The following is a 24,061-nucleotide window of genomic DNA, read 5'->3' on the forward strand; positions in this document are numbered from 1 at the left end:
CGCCCTGAATTTATGTCTATTAACAGCCCCTCCATCGGGGTCAAGACAATTTGAGGGCCAGATCCAGTCGGCCAACTGTCTGCCTTTTCACGATTGGCTTAAAAAAAGGGCTTATTTAAATGTATACCAATACGATGGTGGGAAAAGCTTACCAGTTTGTATGTTTTTATACTTCATTTTTACTTGATCCGCTGACCGCCTGGGAGCCATCGGAGTACATACATTTTTTTTGAAGAAAAGGGTTATGTGGTAGGAACATTAAGAATGCTTAACTGGGATATTTATAGATTCATGGCTCAAATATTAAGGATCATGCTTTTGAAGTGTAACTAACGCATTTACGCAGTCAGCGATCCGCTGCAAGGCTTTTGTTCTCCAGGTTGCAGAGGCTTTAGGGTTCCCTTTTCTTGTGATAATGTCCTTCTCCTCGTCATAGCTCTCCAGGAGAACCTGGAGTTCCATTTCATTGAAATAAGCGGCCCGTTTCGCCATTTCGATCAGGGTTTCCATGATCCATGCATCACGCCTTTATAGGTTTGGCGTGGACGCGCACAAACCTGTGTTAACCAACCCCGAGTTGATTGAACTAATGCATAACCCATGCAGTGGAACCGACGGCTCTGGTTTAGTTGGCACAGGGTCAGTCAACCTAGAGTTCAGCGTTAACTCTGTTTGTTAAACCTCTGTTTGTGGAATACCCCACTGGAATCGTGAAGAGGCTACCTGGTTTCCCTTTATAATTATGTACGCACTTTGACCAACAATGAGACATCAGATCAAGGGCAATATGGAGGATATCTTGGCAGATTGAAAAGTTAATATTTAAGTGAGGTCATACATTCCAACTAAAGCATATTATCCCAAGTAGTTGAATTTATTTATTTATTTACACTCAGGCACTGTAAACTTTTCTTAAAGTTTTGAGAGATCCAGTGTCATTACAAATTAATCTAGAATAAGTTTACTATTGTTTAAAGTCGCAGTTCACCTCATGGCAATCCAATTACATTAAAGGATTTAAAGGGCCAATGTTTTTTATTTATTTTTTACATAAAACGACAGAATGTGTAAAAAAAACTTGTGATGGGCTGGCCTAGATTTCCTCACTTGGAAACATGGGCCGATCAGAAAGGCACAATGGGTCAGTGATTTAAAATATATATAGGCCTACAGTATTTTCGACATCTCTAGCAAGGACAGTGGAGCAATATACTCAGAAATTAATAAGGGAATCAACCATTCCTTTTATAGTCTTTAGATTTGTGATCCACTTTTCCCTGTTGACGTGTTTTGAGCCACAACCAAGCAAGGGTGAATATCCGGACCTGGTCTGAAATACCAAACTAAGACCTCTTCCATTTTGAAAAGTCATCCTGGTCTTCCACCGCCAACACGTCACCCATGGCGATCAGCATCTGCGCCAGGTAATACGTAACCATGACGACCGTGTGGCCGTGTTCCATCGCCGAGCACACCTTAAACACCTGTAGCGCCAGCACGCTGTCGGAGACCAGGAAAGACAAACTCCCTAATATGGTCACAACCTTGCTGGTTCTGAGCGCTAGGTTTGCCATGAGGGTGAGCAAACCCACGTAGACGCCAACGCCGGGGGTTAGGAGTTCCGAGTCGGGGGCTTTTCGTAGGAACGGGTAGATGTAGAAGTAGAAGGCAGCTCCCAGACCAAACATGACGATGTAGAGGAGGACGCTTAGTGAGGAAGAGCGGCTACGCGGCACGTAGCGGGCGGTGAGGAAGGCCAGTGAGAACAGAAGATGTGCCGCGGCGAATGCACCCATCCCTGAAACAAACGGACGGAGGATATGTTATGACCAAATCAATGATTGAATTTGGCCTTACTGACCAAATTAAACCCAAAAAAAAAAAAAAAAAGTCTGCTTCGAGAACTTGGTCAAGGAATATAGGTTTATTGAATCGGCTTAGCCTACATTTAATCTGTAATTTAAAAAGAAAAACACCAATGAAAGTTTTTGTACTATTCCAGCTACAGGTTATAAAGTATGATAAATGATCTGCCATATCAGGGTTGTTCTAAATTGTATTAAATTAAAGATACTGCATGCATGTCCAAAATTAAATTCTTCATGTCTTTCTTTCAAATCTTAGAATAATTTTATACACTATTTAAAATACTCTTATTGATTCCACTGTTACTTTAGATCCAGAAGTTCTATGATAAAGCAGAACTTCTGGGGGGAGAAAGCACAGATCCTGGGCCAGAAAACAAAAAGTGCAAGGATAAACCAACTGTTGGTTTACAATTTTTTTTTTTTTACAGTTTTATACTGCTGGCTTAGTTTAGCCCATGACGCGCTTACAGATCCCTATACCTACAACGAGAAACACTTGGTTCACCCAGATCAGAGCTCATCTCCCACAAGACTTTAAATATTAATTTAATGTCTGATTTGTGAGACATAGCTTTTACCTATTAACCAAACCTATTCCTCTTTTCAGTCTTTTGTCATTATCATCATCTCGATCATCTCAATTGTCCTTGTCCATATTTGTCTACTCAACAGGGTGAATATCGTCAAAAAAATGCCAAAAACAATCCCTCCAGCATTGGACCTTGTGGATCATCTTTCTCCCCACAATGCCTCTACGGCCTACGTGCATCTCCACCATCGTTGTTTGATCTCCTAGCCTCATGAGGCCTTCCCGGACTCATGAGATTCCTCTCTGTAGACAAGTCTGGCCTCGAGCCGTAAAGCTCCTCCCAAAAATTGCAAAATTAAAGGACCAATTAGTGCTCTGGGGAGGGAATTTGAGGTCATGATGAGGCAAGGAGCACGGCAGTTTGCAGTTTTAAAAAAAACACAACCCCCGAGAAAATGTAAAAGAATCGATGGAAAAATCTAATTGTTTTTTGTGCGGATTCAATTGCTGCTTGGCCATGGCCAAATCTAAATCATTATGAGGCGACGATTTGAATATCTGGATGGCCTCACGTGGCTAATGATCTCCACGCGCTGGCCCTTGCTCACCATGGATGAAGAGCTCTGGCCACACCAGGCAGAAGTCTCCCACGGCCGACAGCAGCAGGCCCCCGGCCACGCCTGCCAGGCTCTTCCACCCGTTCCAGCCAAGCACCATTGCCGCTAATAGGAGCACGGGCGCCGCTTTGAACCCCGCAATGATGATGGAGGGGGGGGAGGAGTCATGGGCCCACAGGAAGAGGTAGGCGGCTGACGCCAAGAAGAACGGCGAGAGCGATAGCAACAGAGCACAGGACTGGCGAGGGGGTAGCAAGGTAGAGAAAGAGGGGGTTAAGAGTTATACGGACAGCATAAATGACTTGCACCGTGGTTTGTGGCGTTCAGGAGACAGAATTATGTGTGAAAATGTTTTGATGAAATTTTTTTAATTTTTAAAGTAAGAGTGCCTCATCTTGCAGTCATCGTTGCACAAATACATCTTAATGTACGCTTCGGGTTATCTGTAAGGCTGAGGAGGGAGGAAAGTTGTCTCACCATGTTTCGCCGCTGTCTCCGGTCGTAGGCGTGGGTCTCCAGGATGTCCATCTTCTCAAGCTGCTGTTCAATGTCTAACCTGGCCCCACCGTCGTTGTGCTACGGTCTTGTTACGATGGTGACCACTGTGCTGAACCTAAACTCATCAGTAATACGTACTCGTTGTTTGACTGCAGTCCCTCTCTATCCCAACCCTCTCTCTCCTGGCTTCTGATAGAGGTGTGGACTTCGGACCGACACATCCGCTGGGGGGCCTATGGATCCTCCCAAGGCTCCCTAGGTCCTTTCACGTCCCAATCTGTGCACTTTGACCACAGCAGTTGTGACATCACTGCACCAAGACCGAAGTTTACCTGAGCAGATAGCAAATTGTGTGTGTGTGTGTGTGTGTGTGTGTGTGTGTGTGTGTGTGTGTGTGTGTGTGTGTGTGTGTGTGTGTGTGTGTGTGTGTGTGTGTGTGTGTGTGTGTGTGTGTGTGTGTGTGTGTGTGTGTAAACGACATATGTATACATTTCTTTATTTACTGTTTGTTATTGGGCACACATGCATGATTTTCAATGCATTTGGAAGGGGGCACAAATAATGCTATGTACAGATCAAAGCTCACCGTCTCTGATGGGAATGATGTGAACACTTGTCTTCGCTGTGTCGGATTCCTCCTCCAATGCCTTGCAGGTCACAAAGGCAATAGGCCTGTATGTCAGTTCTTTCTTGATGGCACAATATACACACAAGCACAACAGGTCCACATGCATTCCTTATTATAATTGGAATCGTCACGTCAAAGAAGATTTTCTGTTACGACAGACAATAAAGTTTTCTGAATCTGAATCTGAATACACTGGAACAGAGTTGCAGCAATGTTGCAATGGATCATGTTTGTTTACTTAATGTTTCCTTAGTTGAACTTTGAACGGCGCACACCTACTTCTTTGAGTGAGGGCTGGGGTCATTAGTTGTTCAGAGGTGGATAGAGAAGTTGAGAGAGACGACGCTTCGATCTGCCGAATCTACCTGTGAGTGAAGCCATAAATGAGCGATATAGAAGGTTGTGTCTTGAACATCGTGCGACTTAATGACACGAAGTGAAGGTTAAAGTTGAAAGATCAAAGGACTTGCACATTGACGCTGATACGAATGCGAGTATTGTGGTTCACAATTGGATGATTAGTAGCTAGCTGGCAAATTGTATGTTTACCTAGCTGTGTTAGCGTTTGCGTTTGCATTTAGCACTCTAACAGAAAACAGCGTGTCGATTAGGGTGCACTTAGCTAGTGGATGCCTTGACTACACGCTAAAACCGGTAAGTGTCAGCTAGCCTGTATCTTAAATGTTTCCTGACAAAAAACTGAATGCACAATTTTTTTGGTTCTTTTTCAAAAGAAAATAGATTCACCAAATTCATGTGTTGATATTGAGTGTAAACATTGAGTGTTACGATTGTCAACATTCTGTTCTCTGATTGGCCTGTTTTTCTTTTTTTTGTTAAGTGAAGGGCATGGCTACCCGCTCATCTACCTTGAGGATAGGAGTGGTGGGATATGGACATTTAGGTTTGCACACACACCTGCATGACCTACCCTGTCCATCCTTTCACTTTATGTTATCCAGTTCATGCATTGCATCAAATGAATCGATCATTTGCGTGTGTGTCGGTGTGTGTGTGTGTGTGTGTGTTTGTGTTTTGCAGGGCAGTACCTAGTGGAGAGGATCATAAAAGATGGAGCTGGCCTGGGTCTTACTCTGGCGTTTGCTTGGAATCGAAACCCTCACAAGCTAAAGGGTTTAGTTCCTGACCACCTAATACTTGAAGACCTATCTGCTTTTAAAACCAGGTATAGCCACACACATCAACTCACCAAATAAATAATAACGCAGAAATGCTTTTACATCATTCAAATGTCATTCAACTTCTCATAGCATTCAAACAAAAAGGCATACGAATAGAAATGGCGACACTTTGTGCTTTTACAGGGTATGCGAGGTGATCGTAGAGGTGTGCCATCCTCAGATCGTCAAGGACTTTGGTGTTCAGTTTCTCTCTCATGCACACTTCCTGGTGAGTTTTGCCCCACTTCGTGTTGGACTTAGTGGGAATGAATCAATATCTATCTTCTTGGCTTGTTGAAAGTACATTTGGAAGGCTTTTATCCCAAATGACTGAGGAACTACAAATACAATATAGATTGTACGGAGTGCACAGTAGGTGTAGGAACCATCATTTAATAGAACAAGCAATCCAACTACAGTGTCGGTACAGTTGACGAAACAGGATTTTGTATTTTGCAGATTTTGTTAGTGGGAGTTTCAATAACCTAACTTACTTATCCTATCAGGCATCTCCCGAGCCTCTGGACAACCCCAGGATATTGGGAAATTAAAAATGGCAAATTGTTTGCCATTTAGGTTAACCCTGTAGATGTGCATGAATGAGGAGAGTGTAGACAGCGAACGGCGTTACTCCCACTAGCTTTATTAGCCCAGTTCAACAACAACAACAACCAACGCGCCCCAGCATGCCGTGCTTCCCCGTGACGTCAGCACGCCATCGCAGTAACCATAGAGACTGTCAACATAGTCTACATCCCCCTTCTTAAGTTATATGCTAACGAGGCACATAATATGAAATAGCAGATAATAGACCATTGCACATAATAGAACATAGCACATAATAGAAAATAACAGACTTGCATGTAATGAAACCCCAAGCATCTAATAAAGAACATGTAACATATATCTGTTGTCCTCCCCCTGTTTTTTTTTTAAAGAGTGTCCAACAGTCCAGAACAGGCTGCAACATGAGGGGGGGGAGGGGTCAAATGTCAGTGTGCCAGCACAGCACAGAGCTGGTCTGTGACAAAGTCCTTGTAGAGAGAGCTGGGTCTCGATGCTCTCCCTGAGCGAGTAAAAATCACAGGCCGCTGTCCCTGTGACAATTCCGGTCCCACACTGTTGTGGGCTTCGTGGATGTGCGATTGCAGCAACAGCAGGTGGGTCCCCTGCCGTGGAGTCAGGAACATAGGTCTCAGGTGTCTGGAGTAGGTGGCGTCTTTTCTTGACATATGTTGCATCTCCAGCCTTGACCTGGTAACTATTTGGTTGTGGTGCTGTTCCTAGCACTGTTGCCAGTCTGTCGTGTCCTCTCTTTGTCTGCATTCTCACTGTCTGCACATCTCGCAATGGAGCCAGTAGCCTAGCTGATTTGTCGTAGTAGGCCTTTCCACTCTGTCTCGACTGTGTCAGGGCCATCTGGACCTGTGTCTCCACTTCGGGTGAGTACATGGCTTTGGTCATGGGAATGAAAGCCCTGGTGCGCCAAGAGAGCAAGCATTGAGCTGGCGACGGCAACCCGTCCCTGGGCATGTTGCGTAGGCTGAGGAGAGCTGCATCTATGTCTGTTCCATCTCGTGCACATTTCTCCAGCAGGTGCTTGGCCGAGCGCACAGCCCTCTCAGCAAGCCCATTGGACTGAGGGTACAGTGGACTGCTGGTCACATGACAGAAGTCCCACTTGCGAGCAAATTCCCGGAACTCCCTACTTGTGAAGTAAGCAGCATTGTCTATCATGAGTTGCTGTGGTACTCCGTGAGTAGCAAAGTGGCGTTTAAACTTGGCCACCAATGTGGCACTTGTTGTGCCCGGGAGCCGGTCTATCTCGAACAAGCACAAGATGCTCCTTCCCCTCCCACTCAAAAACATCTGCTGCGGTGAGGGACCACGGTAGGTCAGGGATGTCATGCAGTTGAAGGGGCTCCTTAGGCTGGTGTGGCTTGAGAGCATTGAAGGGGGCACACCTGGAAACTTCTCTTTCAATGTCAGTGTAGATGGTCGGCCAGAACATTGTCTCCCTGACCCTGCGCTTCGTGGCCTCGAGACCAGGCTGGCCCTGGTGCAGCTGTTGCATGTAGTAACGCTGGAGGGAGTTTGGAATGACGAACCACTGAGCAAACCACTGTCACCCGTGAGTTCCTCTCTCATGGCGTAGAACGGTCTCAGGTCACGTGGCACCTCCCTAAATGCATCGGGCCAGCCTGCAGAAACGACCTCAGCGAGACGCCGGCAGAGAGGATCAGCCAACGTCTCACGCTTCAGTTCCTCAACCCTGTGTGAGGAGAGGACGTCCACCACCATAACCTCGTACTCCTCCATTTCCTCAGCTTGGTCAGTGGAGGGCAAATGTGCACGGGAGAGAGCATGAGCGACGTAGAGCTCCCTGCCCCTCTTGTAGATGAAGTCGAGGTTGTAACGCTGCAGGCGGAGCATCATCCTTTGTAGGCGCGCAGAGGCTGTGTGAAGTGGCTTTTTTATTATGGTAATGAGCGGCTTATGGTCAGTCTCGACAGTCACAGCCCGTCCATATATGTAGTGATGGAATCACAAAGGGCCAGGAGCTCTTTCTCAATCTGAGCGTAGCTTGACTCAGTCTCTGTGAGGGCCCTTGAAGCGAAAGCCACCGGTCTGCCGTTTTGGAGACAGACGGCACCCAGTCCGTGCTGTGAGGCGTCAGCTGACAGCACAACAGGTTGGTGCACATCAAAGTACCGCAGCACCGGGGGACCTGCGATAAGTTCCTTGAGTTTTGTGAACGCCGCTGTGTGGAGCTCCAGCCAGCACCACTCTACATCCTGGCGCAACAGCTCGCGCAGGGATGCCGTGGCCTCACTTTAGTCTGGTTCAAATTTGGCCAAGTAGTTGGTCATGCCTAGGAACCTTAGGAGACCGTTCTTGTCCTCCGGCGGGGGAATCTGGTGGACGGCAGCGGTCTTGGCAGGGTCGGGTTTCGCATCCTGGTCGGTGAGCAGGTGACCGACATAAGCAACCTCAGTGACCCTGAAACGGCACTTCTCAGGGTTCAGTCTGAGATTGAGAGCCCGTATCCTGTCCATGACTTGGCGGAGACGGAGATCATGCTCCTCTCTCGAGCGGCCCCACACCAAAATGTCATCTATCACAATTGCCCACTGCAGTCCTTCGAAAAGCTGCTCCATGGACCTCTGGAAAACCTCACTCCCCGTGGTGATGCCATGGCATAGGGCATCCGTAGGAAGGCATAGCGGCCCACAGGAGTCATGGAGGTGGTGAGTTTTGAGGATTCTTTGCTGAGCGGCACCTGCCAGAAACCACACTTAGCATCCAGAATGCACAACAGTTTGGCATCAGGCATGTCAGCGATCACCTCTTCCACAGTTTTCAGCGGGTGGTGGGGTCTGAGGAGGGCTTTGTTGAGGTTGACGGGGTCGATGCACAGTCTAATGCTCCCATCTCGTTTCCTCGCAGCCACCATGGCTGAAACCCATTCAGTGGGCTCCTGAACCGGTGTGATGATTCCAAGTCGGGTCATTCTATGCAGTTCCGCCACAATCTTGTCCTTCATGGCCAGTGGTACCCGTCTTGGAGCGCATACAGTGGGGTGCACGGTGTCATCCAGGCGCATGTGATACACCACTAGCAGCTTGCCAATGGCGCTGGTGTCGAACAGGTCCTTGTACTCCGTCAGCCCTGGCGCTTCCTACTGGACGACGGCATGCACCTCTGGTCCAAAAATCACATAGCCGAGCCTGACACTGTCTCTGAGACCCAGCAGTGGTTGGACGTTTCTGTCTGGATTATATGACCTCCGTACGCTACAAGATTTGCTCTTTTGTTGAGATTGACGTGAGCAGTAGGATCAATGTACTGTAGAAGAGCCCTAGATATGACGTTGCATTTTGCCCCAGTGTCAATTTTCACAGTCAGTTGTCTGCCAGTGTTGCATGCAAACAGCTCAGCAAACCTTTCATCTTGTTCACGCACATCCTTTGGCTTGTCTATGCTCCGACAGTAAAACATTTCCACAGTCTCACAGTGAAACACATCAGTTGGCCCTTGCAGTGGCTGCGTGTCAAGTTCACTCACGTGTGTGTATCTGCCTCTGTGTGCAGCGGGGGGCGGAACCTGCCCTGGCCTGTTGGGGGCAAACGGTTTGCCTGAACTGCAGCATCTAGAGAAGTGGTTCATTCTTCCACACGTGTTGCAGCGCTTTTTGAGCGCTGGACTCTTGTTCCGGTCTGGTGCGTGTTGGCCACCACAGTTTGTGCATGGGTCGAATTGCACTGTGCACACCTCTGCTTCCTTTTTTAGTTCTCTGTTGCCCTTCTCAGATCGTTCGTGTAGCATGCAGATCTCAACGGCCGAATTTAGCGTCAGTTTCTTCTCCTTTAAAAGCTGTGCACAGACAGTGTCACTGTGTATACCACAGACAAAACGATCTCTAATCAGTTCATCATGCAGTGTCCCGAAGTCAAATTTCTTGGCCATGACCTTCAACGCGGAAACATATGACTGGATTGACTCGTGCCGTTTCTGGTCAGTCGTGTTGAATGATTGTCTGTCCATAATCACGTTCTTTACCGGCAGGCATAATTCCTCAAATTTATTTACCAGCAAGGCAGTATCCAATGCCCCCTGACCGGCGAGGTTGAGAACGTGTAGGCTTGCACTTTCATACTAGCCGTCAGCCGCCAGCCCGGCGTTGCTATAGACATGCCATTCCCGCTTGAACTTCTCCCAGTTGTGAGTGATATCCTAGTTAAAGACGAGCGGGTTCATCCGGCGGAGTCCTTGTGCCATCTTAGATTACATTCGGCTCACTTCTGACACCATGATAGATGTCATTTAGCCATTTAGGTTAACCCTGTAGATGTGCATGAATGAGGAGAGTGTAGACAGCGAACGATGTTACACCCACTAGCTTTATTAGCCCAGTTCAACAACAACAACAACCAACGCGCCCCAGCATGCCGTGCGTCCCCGTGACGTCAGCACGCCGTCGCAGTAACCATAGAGACTGTCATCATAGTCTACAAACCCTTACTAGGAATTTCTCTTGGTAGGCTGATGCAAAGACATGAATCTAAATGCTATTCGAAATACAACCTTTGAAATGACTTAATCGTTCCTTTCTATTAGGTAGGCTCTCCCTCGGCACTCTGTGACCCCGAGCTGAACCAGCAACTCCGGCAAGCGGCCAGTCTTCACGGCAACACGCTCTACGTCCCCAGTGGTGCATTGTGGGGAGGCCAGGACATCCAGAGGCTTAACGACAGCGGGGCACTCACAGTAATGACAAACTTTTACCCAAAGCAACCTACAGTCAATTCAGATACTATGTCATAAGGGTTAAGGCACACAGACTGCAGACATTGGGGACGCTAAACCCTAACCACCGGACTATTCTCCTCCACCTATGCACATGATTCCACAGGGTGTGTTCGTAAGGATGTCCAAACACCCCTCCTGCTTCAGGCTCACAGAGGACACGCTCTCTGATTGGACTGAGGGCGAGGGGAGGCGGGTCTTATTCAGGGGCTCTGTGGCTGAGCTGTGCCCATTGGCCCCCAACAACGTGAACACCATGGCAGCGGTTGCTGTGGCAGCAGGAACCCTGGGCTTTCCTGGGGTTATTGGGGAGATTGTGTCGGATACAGCGTGAGTCTACCCATACACCAAACTATAATTATACAACACAGAACACATAACTCTGTTCACAAACTGCCAGTGCAGAGCGGTGTTGTTGTTTTTTGTACCAAAGGCCTGGCCTGTGAAAGGATGCAGTGTCCTACTAAAAACACTTAAAAATTGTTTTTTTAAAGTAAACTTTAAGTAAATTGCAGTAACAAAACTGAATAGTGCGCAAAGATTTGAAATGTTATTCATTAGTTGGTATTTTCAATGTTATGATGAGAATATCAGTATACTGAGCTAGGAAACAACTGTATTATTTATGTCATGAATAAATCGTATTTATTTCATTAATCCAATTCCATTAATTCCTCAAGTGGCTTTTAATGACAATACAAAAATATTGAGCTGGATTTTAAGAAATGACGTTGACATCAGCAGTTGACATCGCCCTTAACTATCCACACCCTGTACTATTTCCATTAGGCAAAATAAAACGGTTACTGTCAAATAAAACGATTTGAAATAAAGTAGGGTTCCAAAGTCCTAACCTCCCCCCTCTCCGGGGGTGTGTGGGCCAGGCTGAGGGACTACCACGTGGTGGAGGTGGAGGTGAGTGGAGCCCATGGCTTCTCGGTCCACACGGTGAGGAGGAACCCTGCCCAGCTGGGAGCCGTGACCGGCAGCGCCACCTACAACTCTTTCTGGCACAGTCTACTGGGTGAGCTGAACGCGCTGGGGACCCCGCTCTTATCACAGTCTACTGGGTGAGCTGAACGCGCTGGGGACCCCGCTCTTATCACAGTCTACTGGGTGAGCTGAACGCGCTGGGGACCCCGCTCCTATCAGCAGCGGTCAGCGATGGTGTCACGGTCGCTTCTTGTTCTTATGACGGTCGATGATTGACTGTTGAGGTACAGAACCGTAGTAAAAATTGTCCAGACAATTTGGAGAAGCAAGCCAGAGTAAGCTAGAATTTGTATCCTACTGAAAAAATCCCATCCCTATTAATTTCATCAAGACCCAATAAAATGATTGGACGGGCTCATTGCAGGCCTGAAAAAGCCAGAGATAGGACTTCGCTTTTTTTTGCATGGGCAAATGATTTATTGACTGCTGAGAGGATGCAAAGAGAATTTCAACAAACGACATTAAATCCTTCTTAAATGTATTCCTACACTAGCTTTACGAATTAAAACTAATAAAGTAAATCCAATGTCATTCTACTGCTTAGCTGCACATTAAGATATGGATATGGGTGCGGAAAAAAACAGACCCCCATAATATTAGTCAAATGAACATTTCTTCATATACGTTGGGAATGAGTCTTCGAATGTCTGAAAGCTAGCCTGTTTTGTCCATCATGACCAACATTTTCTTGTATTCTAAATCTTCTCTGCACTCTCTCTCTAGTTTGTAAAGGGCACGGTGGGAAGGTGCACTTGTGCTGATGGCTGTCTTCACCCTCAAATGGCGGGATCAAAAGTTGTGAGGAATGTACCCAAGTATCTGCTACCACATTAATTCCACACTTTCCATGTAATCAAGCACATATAAGTGAAATCCTAGATTTTTTATAGTACGTGTGGAACTCAGAAGTCGGATATTGTTACCAACTTGCAAACCTGAATCTCTTGTCATTAAAAACCCATTTCAAAACAAAGGAGAAGAGAGCGTTGTTGTTTGTAGTAAACATATAGTGTACATATAGACTTTATTTGTATTTATCTGGTACAATAGGTCAACAAAAGACAACACTAACAATATTCCCTCAATAACAGACAATAACACATATACTTAAAAACGTACCACAGCGTCACAGTTCCTTCGCTGTTATGATAGTCCATTCAAAACCACCTTTTTTAGACCAGACCACTGTATAACCTGCACAAAGGAACGCTCCTCATCTTTCCTTCATCATTAATAAATACTGACTGGCCAGTTTACAGCTATACTGTCACCCGCTCAGACGGACATGAGTGTGGTTATCACAAGGCCCTGTTACCAAAAGGCTAACAAACAAACAAACACACAGTGCTGAGATCTTAATGTAGAAGAGATTCATACAGCATGGGGTTCTGAGGCAGTATGTGATAGTGAGAGTGTGGTGTGTGATGTGTGTGTGTATAGGCATTAAAAACAAGACAACTGCCACCACAAGGTAGGCAACTACAGGTATAAAACAGTGTTGTAAAATAAAGTCACCTTCTCAAGCTAGTAGATATGTTAGGAAGGATCTTTTGAGGCTGTGCAAAGTTCTGAATGAAAGTCTGAAAAGCTTCCACTTGTGCCCAGGGACGGGCCTCTGTAGCTTTCAGTTTGTGTAGAGGTGACAAAATAAACGAGGTCTTCTTTTAAATACCCCTCATTATTCAGTGTAAGTACAAAAGTTAAACTTGCTATGGTGCAGAATACCCTATTTATTTTTTATCAGTAAAATAGGCAACATTAGTAGTAAACCAATTGTTAAACTGCTGCTACAACTTAAAACAGAACTTTTATTTATTTTATTAGTTACTTTTTTATTTATGATTGATGTACCTATTCAGTCGATAATTCCAAAATAAGTCTTCCCCACTTTGGCATGTTGGGAAGACATTGAGGCTGAGGCTAATTGTACCCCCTGCCCCCCCTAACATGGACATCAATCAGCAAAGATTTTGAAAAAGCTTCCCTAGAGAGTTGTTTGAGTGTGTGCGTGTGTGTGCGTGTGGGTGTATCAGTCGCTCTCGCTCGGAACCCCGTCACCAGCTTTGGTTTTAGCTACGAAGGGTTGGCGGATGTTCACGCGGTCCTTCTCCGCCTCCAGGTCCTCATCATAGCGCTCGTCTTCGTCGTCGCTGTGGTGAGGCGAGGAGTGGCGGGAGAGGGATGGGGAGGGGGGCACAGATGCAGGGCGAGGGTACCGGAACCCAGATGACTGGAGAGAGGAGGAAGAGGAAGAGGAAATAAAGAGGAAATTAAAAATGGCTAACGCTAGTTAGCCATTTAATCTTCCAAATAAAGCCCATTGAAAGCCAAGTTAAACAAATGAAGGACATACCGAGGTAGGGTCTTGAGCTTCGTACATGTAGGTGTCAGGGAAGGCCTTGGCCAGTGCCATATGCCGCGCTGATATATAATACTGGTCCAAGACGGAGGAGGAAGGAAATATACAATCACTGGCAGTCATCACTATTCATTTTGTTATGATTAATTTTAAATCTGCATTGGTTAACCTGCAATGTAAATTCAAATATTTAATATGGAAATTAACCAATATTATATGTAACCATAAGAAAAACACCTGTTTTTGCAGTTGCACACTGGTAACAGTAGTAGATAACACATCATCATTTTTTGGGCCAGTCAGAACAACTATTTACAACGACCATGGCAATCTACAGGGGGTGCTTTAGTTTTTAGTACCAGGTCACAGTTACTCACCACTCCACGTGTGTAATACCACTTGTGACAACAGGTAGGTGCAAAGTTTTAATGCTGTGATTTTAAGTGAACATTAATGCCACAATAAACCTTAAAGGGGACATATTATACCACCAGGTGTGAGTGTGACTCACACCTGGTGGTATAATATGACCCCTTTAATTTAACAAAATCGAAATGAGCGTGTTTGCATTGGCTGTTGCTCTTCACAATGTGCAGTCACTGCAATATTTGCAGTCGTTTTTCTTACGAGTCATGGTTGGAGGAGACTTGACTCAGAGGACAACAAACCAAATCATTCACATGATATTTTGACTATTTACCAATGCAGTGCTTTGATTTGGTCGCAAATGTCTGTGGGAACACACCAATTTCGATTTAGTTTGGAGTATATCTGGGACTTAAGGGTATTGCGGGCCCATTCCCGCTGGCTCCAGGCTCCCTTACCCTGCCGAGGTATCTCCAGTCCAACAGGTCACTGAGGCGTTCGGTGCGGTTCCTCTGGATGATCCGCTGGCGCCGGCTCTGCTTGCAGAACTGGAACAGGAAGGAAGTGAGCTGGTTGCACGACTCGTCCACTCCCCGGAACCTCCGGTCCAGAATGTAAATCCCTAGCAGAAAAATACATGGAACTTGAAAGGTTCGAAAAAAACAACATCAAGTGGAAACACCATGGCAGTGAAGATCACATTGAATTCCTTCGACTATCTTACCGTACGCAGAAGGATCTGCGATGTGTTCCTCCATGAAGCAGCCGAAGCCTGACAGATTGGTGGAGATAGACGGAATACCCATCACTGTGCACTCAGCTACCGGCAGAGAAGGAAGATACAAATATTTACCTCGAAAAATTTTAACAAATTTAAAAAAAAAGATGGATATTGATGGAATGTTCTATGAGGTTTCATATAGTATGTACTTCTTCTTATTTCCTTTGAAATTATACTTACCCTATAGCACTATAACTTTTTGTAGTTTGGTTCGATGTGTTCGAGTGGGTCATTAAAAAGTTTCGGTATTCACTGTCGAACCCCTGAATGCTCCTTAATGACCTGTATCCTAATTCACTGTCCAACCCCTGAATGCTCCTAAATGACCTGTATCCTAATTCACTGTCCAACCCCTGAATGCTCCTAAATGACCTGTATCCTAATTCACTGTCCAACCCCTGAATGCTCCTTAATGACCTGTATCCTAATTCACTGTCCAACTCCTGCCTGCCTGCATTTGCTCAATAGTACGTCTTTGTGTGTTAAATTCACCATGCCAATAAAGCTTTAAAATTGAATAAACTAGCAGGCGGCGAGACATACCTGGAGTGTACCCCCAGGGTTCATAGTAGGAGGGAAACACGCCAAGATGGCAGCCCCTCACAAACTCCTCGTAGTCCATAGGCAGAAGGGGAGAGGTAGATGACAGGAACTCTGGATGGAAGATGACCTACGACAACAGATGTAAATTAATACAATATATTTGATCAAAGATATAAAAATAGGTTAATAGTTTAGATCGGCTTTTTAATGAGAACTACATGGAGCTTACTCCTGCTGCTCCTGTAGCAACTATAGGCTACTTGCATTTCTCTGGAGAATGCCTCCAGGTATGCATTCACTAAATTTAAAGAATAAGTAGAAAAACAACAACTGCTGCAAGTGTGCTAGTTGTGGCACGGACATGCCTTGACGCGGTCGGCGGAGCAGTTGAAGAGGCCGATGCGGCGGATGCAGTTGAGGATGGGGTCGCTGCTGTCCTCCAGCATGTTGTGGGTGCAGATAGGTGGCTGACACTGCCTCTGAGTGGAGAAGATGGCTCGCTTCATCATGGTGAAGTCCTCCTTGTCCAGCATCTTGGACACGTCTGGTAGCTGCCCACTAAGCATCACCAAAACGTGTTTGAAGGGGCTTTATCAACAATATATACATTATTTTATAAAAGGTGATCGCCGCACACACAGGGTAGTAATAGGAGGTTGGTTGAGGTGAGAAAATGGCATCTTAATATGAGAAAAACAAAATTTCATAGTATATAATTATATAATATGTTTAATAGAATTACTAAATAATTACATTATGTCATATACATTATAATTCAATATGAACTTACACTAGCAGAGACTCGTAAAGTTTTTTGCCAAATCGTTCCTTTACCGTCTGCGCTGTATCCCTGTTGGGGGGAAACTTGTTAGTGCCAGTGCAAAAACCGAATGTGAAGCTGGTCTATAATGAAAATGTCCAAGCGTCGCTTTTTTCTTCAATATTGAGTTTGTCACTTTATGTTTTTGCTTTGTCAATTATGGTAATGCTTCATTTATTTTGTCTTTTGAGCCAATGCACTAGTTAAGCATATCTTCCATTAGCAGCATGCCACTGTGATCTTACAGGCATATTTATTTTACATAAATGTAATTTGCACAAGCTTGTTGGAAATTACACCTAAACACACATTAAAAGAAACACCACTCTCAACCGCCATCCCATCATCTCACCAGAGCTGCTTCCTGACCGCCTGGCCCTTCAGCGTCTCCACATTGAAGTTATTGGTCCTGGCGGGCATGATGAAGAAGGCCACCACCGTCACGTCGCTGTGGTTCACCTGTTCCAAGCAGAGCGGTACGGGCCACCATGTGGGTTAGTTTTATCCTCCACACACACACACGCACACGCACACGCGCACACACAATCAAACACAGAGAACTCACCCTCAGCAGGTAGTTGAGTCTAGCCAAGGCCTCTAAGAAAATGTCCGCTCCCTTGTTAGAGAATTCATATCGTCCAGCAATGAAGAGAAACACACACTTGTCCAGGTTGAAGTCAAGGTGCCTGACGGACATGAGAGCACAGTAAATAAACAAGGGGTTCAATAGAACCCACAAATGTTTCAACCACCCTATGAAGATTATTGTTATACTATTATACTATTAAGTATCAAGTGGAGAGGAATCCCAGACCCGTAGAAGTGTCCTCTGATGAACTCCTGGATGCGATTCTTGCTTTTGGCGTGGAGGTTCTGGAACTCATGCATGGCCGAGAACTTCTTCACGTTCAGACCGTTGGGAGTGATGATGTCTGGGTGCGGGGGAAGGGAGGGGGAGAGGGAGAGAGGGAATGTTTACATCAGCTACATTTCAGAAAACAAGTCAAACATTGGGAAGGTTACAAAATATATGAAATGAAAATCAACCAACGAAATCCTTTATCCATTTCATTTGAAGAAAACATAACTGCCATTATCTGTGGGTACTTTCATAATATTTTTCTTTCTAAATCCATTGGGCTCGAGTTAAATATGAAACCTTTTTTGTTTTAATGTTTGCATCTCATTGTACCTAGTTCTTAAACTAGTCAGGTGGAGTCCTGGTCACCGATTGGTTAGCGTCTCCGTCTCACCTGGTTTCCTCTTGAGGAGGTACTCTGCCTCGATGGCAGTGATCTGGGACACGGTGGTGAAGACATGAGCACAGCGCGCCGCAGACCGCTCCAGACAGTAGCGGTGGTAGATCTGTCGGTCGCCCGCCTCCTTGTCCACGTTGAACTGTATGTGAAAAAGAGAAAGAGAGAGAAAGAGAGAGAGAGAGGGTCAAGGGATGGATTGAGAGATAGATGGATGATTCATAGTTGGTTGGATAATGGCTCGAATGACGGGTACATAGATCGATGATTGACGATGGATGGATGATATAAAAATGTATGGATGACCTACCAACATCTAAAGACCCACATGAGTAGGACTGATAACCATCTTGAGTTGTAGTTCGATACATAACCGAGTCTGAAGAGCTGTTCTCAGAAACTGACCAAAGGGTCTGCTTCCACCTAAACCGATCGTGAGCTGGATAAAGATGTGTTGATTGACGTTGCTCTCCGTTGTTGAAATACCGAGCAATAACCTTTTTGTTCAAAACGGCTTCAATGTCAGAATCCGTAGAGTTGAATGATACTTTAGAGGCAGAATCCACACTTTAATGTCAGGAATCGTGTTGGGTGTCCGATTGTTTTCTGCTGCTCTGACTATCTCAGTAATAATTCCTGCTGAGACACCAACAGCAGACCCTGAATCACAGAACATTCGCAAAAAAGTGGGCGGGGAATCAAGGACCAGAACCAGGCAACACACGATAGACACACACGAAAACCTGCCCACCGACCTCGGCCAGGTTGTTGTAGAAGTCCACTTTGCCAGCGCACAGGTAGCGGCCCAGCAGGGTGGCGTGGGTGGTGAAGATGGTGGCCACGGGAAGCTGCCTTCGACGGCACAGCATCAGCCCCAAGCCCGCTAGCCACTCATGGAAGTGGGCCAGGATGTGGGGGGGTTCCTCACACTGAGCCGCATACTGGAGACGTAGAGAGAGGAAGGGTGGGGGGGGGGGGGGGGGGGGGTTAAGGGTCAGAGAGTGGAAAGAACACGTACACAATGAGGGTGAATCGTTTTTGTCCCGACTTTTGAACTAGAAAATAAAATATCTCTCTTTAACTCTTATATCCTCCACCTGGTGGTAACAGAGGAAAATAAAACACACTTTTAGCAAGAGCATAACTTTTAGCAGTCAGACTGAAGAAACGCTCAAGATACTCCACTCTGATTATTAAATCACAACGCTAACATTCTACAGAGCATTGTGTTTTTTGTTTGATCTGGTGCAATATGTTCGACCCCTGACCTCTCCCAGGAGCCAGGCAGTGAGGAAGCCGAAGAGGACAGCGTCGTTGGCCTCCCGGTCGAACCACGGCACACCGATGGAGAAGTTCTCCCATAGCTCGCTTTTCCAGCGGTCTAGAGACCACGCGGTGAATGCCACATCGATGAGGACCACATAGGGACTACCCTCGATCAGCCAGCGACCAAAGTACACCTGGAGGGGGTGGGGTGGGGGCAAATCAGCAACTCAAACAAGCCAACCAACCACATTTTCACTAATTTGATTTACTAAAGCACTAAAGTAAGATCCATTACTGAAAGTTCTGGATGTTATCTGTGGTATGTAGTATTTGGTAAATGAACAGATAGCAATTTGATGTATTTAACGACATGAGAACACACTTTAGCTGACAAAGAACCATAGCCACATTTGAAAGACCATGGATAATAATTTACACAGATCATACCCCAAAATATAACCATCTTTTCTGCTACAATTTCATATCTTCTGAATTTTGTTTAACAACCGCTGTGTAGGAAGGACTGAAAGGTCTCCCGGTTTAAAATAAATCAGAAATGTCGCTTTAAAATAGCATCACGACCGCGAGCCATGGCCATGACCCATAATCCCACAGTGTCCTCTCTCACAAAGTGACACAGCAGCACACACCCAAACATAGACAGGCATTCTCACTATACAAGGAGCCACACACACACACACACGTATGAGAGAGAGGAAGAGAGATAGAGAGAGGAAAGAGGGATACAGCCTTTAACCTTTAATAGGAGAATGCTACAGGGTTTAGAGTGCACACACACACACACACACACACACACACACACAGCGAGATAGATATATGGACATAAAACCAGCCTAAGACTCCAATGCTTGGATAAGAGTATCTGCTAAATAGTACCTGATGAAACTTCTCTAAATGTAATTAATGCAGGAAGTACCTCCAATATTCAGAGTATATTCAGTGTGTATGTATTTCCCCCTTTCAACTGGCAGTACCAGCTGAACTCGCCTCGACTAAGCCCGCCTTTTTTTGTGTTTCGATGGCCAAAATGAGGTACCTGGTACTTTTTTAGTCTCACCTCCGTCGAGGTTCCTAGAGAGTTGATCTGATACTTTTGTGTGACGTAAACAGGCTGCTGGCCACTGATTGGCCAGAGTGACGCCCCTGGACGAATAATGATGAGCGAGAGGTCCGAGCCTGACACCTGACACCCGACGTCCGCATCTTTAAATGCTAGCATCAGCGTTCAGTCAACAATAGTGATTGATTATTGAACATGGCAGGATCAGCGAGCAAGAACACGCGTGGACCGGGCCAGAGGTGGAGACGCTCCTGTGTGTAACCCTGTCTGTTTATGTGTCGCGGTTTCGCGCAGTGGCGTGCTGTCAACTCGCCCACGTTGAAGAGGTACTTTCTAGATGGATACACCACGTGCCTGGAACCCAATCAGGTCGTGCTACGCTAAGGTGTGGCGAGTTGAGCTGGTACTGTCGGTGGAAAAGGGGGCATATGGGTGCCGACCCCTGCGTGTGTGCACAACACTACCTTACAGCCGCTGGCGTTCATCTTGTCGATGGTGCGTTTGAGGATGGGGTTGGTGGGCTCGATGAGCTCCACCTGGGTGCGCACGTTGCTCTCCACATACGGACCCACCAGGAAGTAGTTCTCCCCCCACTCCTCCGCGGTCAGCCGCGCCTTGGTCTGGATCACAGTGTAGATCCCCCCAACTGCACACACGTGCATGTTTACACACACACACACACACACACACACACACACACACACACACACACACACACACACACACACACACACACACACACACACACACACACACACACACACACACACACACACACACACAGTTAGGATCTTCAATAGCAGCTAGGGTTATGTTTATACCTACAGGTAGCAAAGATAAATTGGGAATCAAACCCAGTACTTTTCAGCTGGGGAGGTACACATGCGCACCTACTAACCCCTGCGCACCTAAATCCTGCACAAGGAACTCCATTTGTTCTCTTGTTGCTTTAATACATTACATTATTGTAATTTTCCTGTAAGCTTTCCTTGGCCATGAGATCACCTTCATGGCCAACAACAGGGGGTGTGGGTGGGCAGGTTGGTTACCCTTCCACCGCACCTCATACATTACCGCATTTCATCCTTCAATAGCTCGGATCTGCTAGGATGTGAAATGAACAACCTGGCAGCGCCCCCTACTGCGTACCTTTGTTAGCCACCTCCCAGGCGACCTCAAAGAGGACGGCATCCTCCAAATCAAACTCCTCATCCCAGTCCTCCAGGCCTGACAGGGAGGTCACGGACAGGCTGCGCGCCAGAGGCATGCTGGTAAAACACAGAGACCAAAGCTTGGTGAAGCGTTCAGTTCAGTACATGGTTAGGTCATCAAAAGCTAAATATCCTTAGTAGAAAAACGTATGAAAGGAAAAAGGTCTCTTCTACATTTCCTTTTATTTATATCGTTCTATTTACATAGGGACAGGGACAGGCTGTATAGAGGAGTCTGGCTGAACATAAATGACCCTATTGAGGCAGCGTCCTGCTACTAAAGTGCATGTGTTTGGGTTTCCTCTGGCTCACCTGGAGAGAATCCAAGTACCAGCCCGACAGATAAAGACCTAAGAATCGGGTCAAACCCAGGACCTCAGACATTGCTCAAACCACATATCACCCTTTTCTCAGCACATTTATGAACAACATTGCTATGAGCTTGCTTGTGGACAATCTTCCCCACTGTGCTTCTAGCACATGGTTTATAATGAGTCTCTCAACCAGTCAAGCAGCCCAATGGCAGACAAATGCAGTGGAGTTATAGCTGATGTAAAAATATCAATACCTTACAACTCCATATTAATGCAAAGCAATAGAGAGGGTTCCAATAATAAATACCCTACTAAACACTGTGGTTTGGTTTAGTTTGATATGAAGCTTTTTATTTTACTATAAGTTAGAAACAACCGGATGAACCAGGCACCAGCGATGGCCTAATGGTCTGATTCCCGGATTAGAGCAACACGTTTGGTGTCAAGGCTGGTTCACCAGGTTGAAAAGTAATGTTGCCCTATAAAACAAGATTATCTCATCATTGAAGTTAAAACAGCATCATAAATGAATGCGTGCATCGAATCTAACAGTGTGTGTGTGTGTGTGTGTGTGTGTGTGTGTGTGTGTGTGTGTGTGTGTGTGTGTGTGTGTGTGAGTGTGTGATACCATGTCAACCTTACAAAACGAGCTGGAGGTGGCACAATGCACTCCCCTAAAAACACGAGCACATGCCCACACAAGCACATTCAAAAACACGACCGAATTCGTCAGTTTGCCATTTGAGTCAGCACCATAATGGGGAAATACTGTGGAAGTAATGTGAAAATATGTTAGAAGCATTGTGGTAATGCTGTAGAAATACTGGAACTGGAACTTTTTTACTAAATTGAACCGATCAGAGTATCCAAGTCAAGATATAATGATATAATCGTACAGGATTTCCTTTATAATACCACATACTACCCCATCTCTATCTCCTAAATAAATTCATAATTTATCACCCGAGATGATATCTAAGCAGGATATGTTGCAATACTGACCACAGCCAGGGTTGGGAAACAATAGAAGCAAAGGTGAAAGGATGCAAAGAAAGGGAGGAAGTCTGTGCGTGTGTGTCTGTATGTGTGTCCTTTCTTAACTTTCTGAATACCATGATGACAGTATACCTCCAGTCAAAATGAATATTCACTTTTTCTTACATAACATGTCTATGTAGATTAGTACTAACACTAGTTAGTAGTAAGACATGTCTGGTATTTCTGTGGAAATAATTGAAAGGACAAGAGGAGATATTTAAAAATATATCATCTAAACAGTTCGGATTGATTCGGGGTCATACAATGAAAAGTAAACAACAGCCACAAGAGCCCTCAGATACGTGACTGTTCACACATACCCAGGAAACCAGTGGTCACATCTCCTCTCTTGGATGTGTCCTTCAAGAGTGAAGTGCTAGTCGTGTGTATATGTGCCGGAGCCGGTTAGGAACAAAACAAACTGCACGTCTTTATTTTTTAATACTGCTCTTTGCCTTGGAGTGAATCAATTGCATCAAATATTTACACGAATCTCTTACTTGAAGTCTAGTTGAATACAAAATGCGAACGTGACAGCAGACCGCTACAGTTGCATCCCTGTAGCGGAAAAGGAATAGGCTACATTGCGCACTGATGTATTCCTTAAAGAAGTGATCAAAATGACCCATGTGGAAATATGCATGTCGCTACTTACCTTTCAAATATACCCGGACTTCACAATCGCTTGCTTGGCCAACATTAACAGCTGTCACCGTCAATAAAATAGGTAAAGAAAAAAAAGGACGAGCAAAGGGGAGGTAGCCTCATTTAAATTCGACTGGCTCGCATTGGTTTAACATGTATTCCATCATTTGAAAGGCCCCCCTGCCCTAACATAAACGTTCTTTCTGACGTGGGGGGTGTGTGTCAAATGTACAAGACCCGCCCATGCAACTCCCCTATAGAACAACGTCATCCGGCATTGGGGGCGTTTTCCTTCAGCGAGCGACGCAATTGGCTGTCGATAGTTTAAAGGTCCCACTGTTGCCGGTGAATAATCATATCGAGTTCAGCATTACTCCCACTTTTCTTTTTTGTCTAGGGTCAGAGATGGGAGAGAGAGTTATTTATAATGTCTGTTAAGGTCACATGGGATCATACCGCATCGTGACTGTTGACATTATACCCTCCCTTCACATAGGCTATCTATATCCAACCGTTCAACACAATGCCATCGCTTTATATCCCATTTCTTAAATAAAATGCTCTACAATAGGAAGCACTACCCCATATATTATAATTGTGGTGACATCAGTCAATGATACAAACGACAACTTTATAGAACTTTGTAAATCGTTATTAATGAACAGTTTTCCGATTGGTAAATTAATTTGATTGTCGTGAAAAACGACATGGCTGATTATATTTGGAGATGCTTGCAACAAGAAAAACGCATTTATTAGTC

The 24,061-nt window shown here is 45.5% G+C and overlaps 3 protein-coding genes across 10 annotated transcripts; 1 reads left to right on the forward strand and 2 right to left on the reverse strand.

Moving 5' to 3' along the window:
• Positions 1 to 543: 543 nt before the first annotated feature.
• Positions 544 to 4,908, reverse strand: tmem86b (transmembrane protein 86B). Of its 5 annotated transcripts, none has more exons than XM_056579842.1 (5): positions 4,420 to 4,908; positions 4,099 to 4,159; positions 3,492 to 3,796; positions 3,006 to 3,252; positions 544 to 1,798 (listed from the first exon to the last, which is right to left on the reverse strand). In XM_056579842.1, the coding sequence occupies exons 3-5, from the start codon at positions 3,540 to 3,542 to the stop codon at positions 1,344 to 1,346; spliced, it is 753 nt and encodes a 250-aa protein (XP_056435817.1). In that variant the 5' UTR covers positions 3,543 to 3,796; positions 4,099 to 4,159; positions 4,420 to 4,908; the 3' UTR covers positions 544 to 1,343. The 5 variants fall into 5 exon arrangements, with proteins under 5 accessions (XP_056435817.1, XP_056435795.1, XP_056435787.1 ...); XM_056579820.1 differs by having other exon boundaries at positions 3,492 to 3,844; XM_056579812.1 differs by having other exon boundaries at positions 3,492 to 3,844; positions 4,099 to 4,201.
• Positions 4,405 to 12,621, forward strand: aspdh (aspartate dehydrogenase domain containing). Of its 3 annotated transcripts, none has more exons than XM_056579790.1 (8): positions 4,405 to 4,507; positions 4,982 to 5,044; positions 5,182 to 5,326; positions 5,466 to 5,550; positions 10,440 to 10,589; positions 10,735 to 10,958; positions 11,513 to 11,698; positions 12,345 to 12,621. In XM_056579790.1, exons 2-8 carry the CDS (start codon positions 4,990 to 4,992, stop codon positions 12,349 to 12,351), a joined length of 852 nt encoding a protein of 283 aa, XP_056435765.1. In that variant the 5' UTR covers positions 4,405 to 4,507; positions 4,982 to 4,989; the 3' UTR covers positions 12,352 to 12,621. The 3 variants fall into 3 exon arrangements, with proteins under 3 accessions (XP_056435765.1, XP_056435757.1, XP_056435775.1); XM_056579782.1 differs by having other exon boundaries at positions 4,416 to 4,794; positions 12,345 to 12,620; XM_056579800.1 differs by having other exon boundaries at positions 4,419 to 4,794; positions 11,513 to 11,652; positions 12,345 to 12,617.
• Positions 12,591 to 23,501, reverse strand: gys1 (glycogen synthase 1 (muscle)). Of its 2 annotated transcripts, none has more exons than XM_056579749.1 (16): positions 23,312 to 23,501; positions 21,243 to 21,361; positions 20,558 to 20,739; positions 19,015 to 19,206; positions 18,502 to 18,687; positions 17,744 to 17,888; positions 17,305 to 17,422; positions 17,056 to 17,176; positions 16,843 to 16,949; positions 16,461 to 16,520; positions 16,036 to 16,228; positions 15,671 to 15,797; positions 15,071 to 15,166; positions 14,805 to 14,968; positions 13,975 to 14,055; positions 12,591 to 13,851 (listed from the first exon to the last, which is right to left on the reverse strand). In XM_056579749.1, the coding sequence occupies exons 2-16, from the start codon at positions 21,358 to 21,360 to the stop codon at positions 13,651 to 13,653; spliced, it is 2,091 nt and encodes a 696-aa protein (XP_056435724.1). In that variant the 5' UTR covers position 21,361; positions 23,312 to 23,501; the 3' UTR covers positions 12,591 to 13,650. The 2 variants fall into 2 exon arrangements, with proteins under 2 accessions (XP_056435724.1, XP_056435731.1); XM_056579756.1 differs by lacking the exon at positions 23,312 to 23,501 and adding an exon at positions 23,157 to 23,289.
• Between the last annotated feature and the right edge of the window lie 560 nt (positions 23,502 to 24,061).

Source organism: Gadus chalcogrammus, chromosome 2 (genome assembly GCF_026213295.1).
Source record: "Gadus chalcogrammus isolate NIFS_2021 chromosome 2, NIFS_Gcha_1.0, whole genome shotgun sequence".
In the NCBI taxonomy this organism is placed as follows: Eukaryota; Metazoa; Chordata; class Actinopteri; order Gadiformes; family Gadidae; genus Gadus; species Gadus chalcogrammus.

Bases quoted from the DNA above. Each gene is read 5' to 3' on its own strand.
- tmem86b (XM_056579842.1), bottom strand. From the start codon at position 3,542: ATGGACATCCTGGAGACCCACGCCTACGACCGGAGACAGCGGCGAAAC. The intron at 3,253-3,491 runs GTGAGACAACTT...CCCCCTCGCCAG, and splicing joins GGAGACAGCGGCGAAACATG to TCCTGTGCTCTGTTGCTATC. The intron at 1,799-3,005 runs GTGAGCAAGGGC...CGTTTGTTTCAG, and splicing joins GCCAGAGCTCTTCATCCATG to GGATGGGTGCATTCGCCGCG.
- aspdh (XM_056579790.1), top strand. From the start codon at position 4,990: ATGGCTACCCGCTCATCTACCTTGAGGATAGGAGTGGTGGGATATGGA. The intron at 5,045-5,181 runs GTTTGCACACAC...TGTGTTTTGCAG, and splicing joins GGTGGGATATGGACATTTAG to GGCAGTACCTAGTGGAGAGG. The intron at 5,327-5,465 runs GTATAGCCACAC...GTGCTTTTACAG, and splicing joins CTATCTGCTTTTAAAACCAG to GGTATGCGAGGTGATCGTAG.
- gys1 (XM_056579749.1), bottom strand. From the start codon at position 21,360: ATGCCTCTGGCGCGCAGCCTGTCCGTGACCTCCCTGTCAGGCCTGGAG. The intron at 18,688-19,014 runs GTCAGGGGTCGA...CTACGTCTCCAG, and splicing joins CTGCCTGGCTCCTGGGAGAG to TATGCGGCTCAGTGTGAGGA. The intron at 14,969-15,070 runs GTAAGATAGTCG...TTTTTCTGCTAG, and splicing joins CGCAGATCCTTCTGCGTACG to GGATTTACATTCTGGACCGG.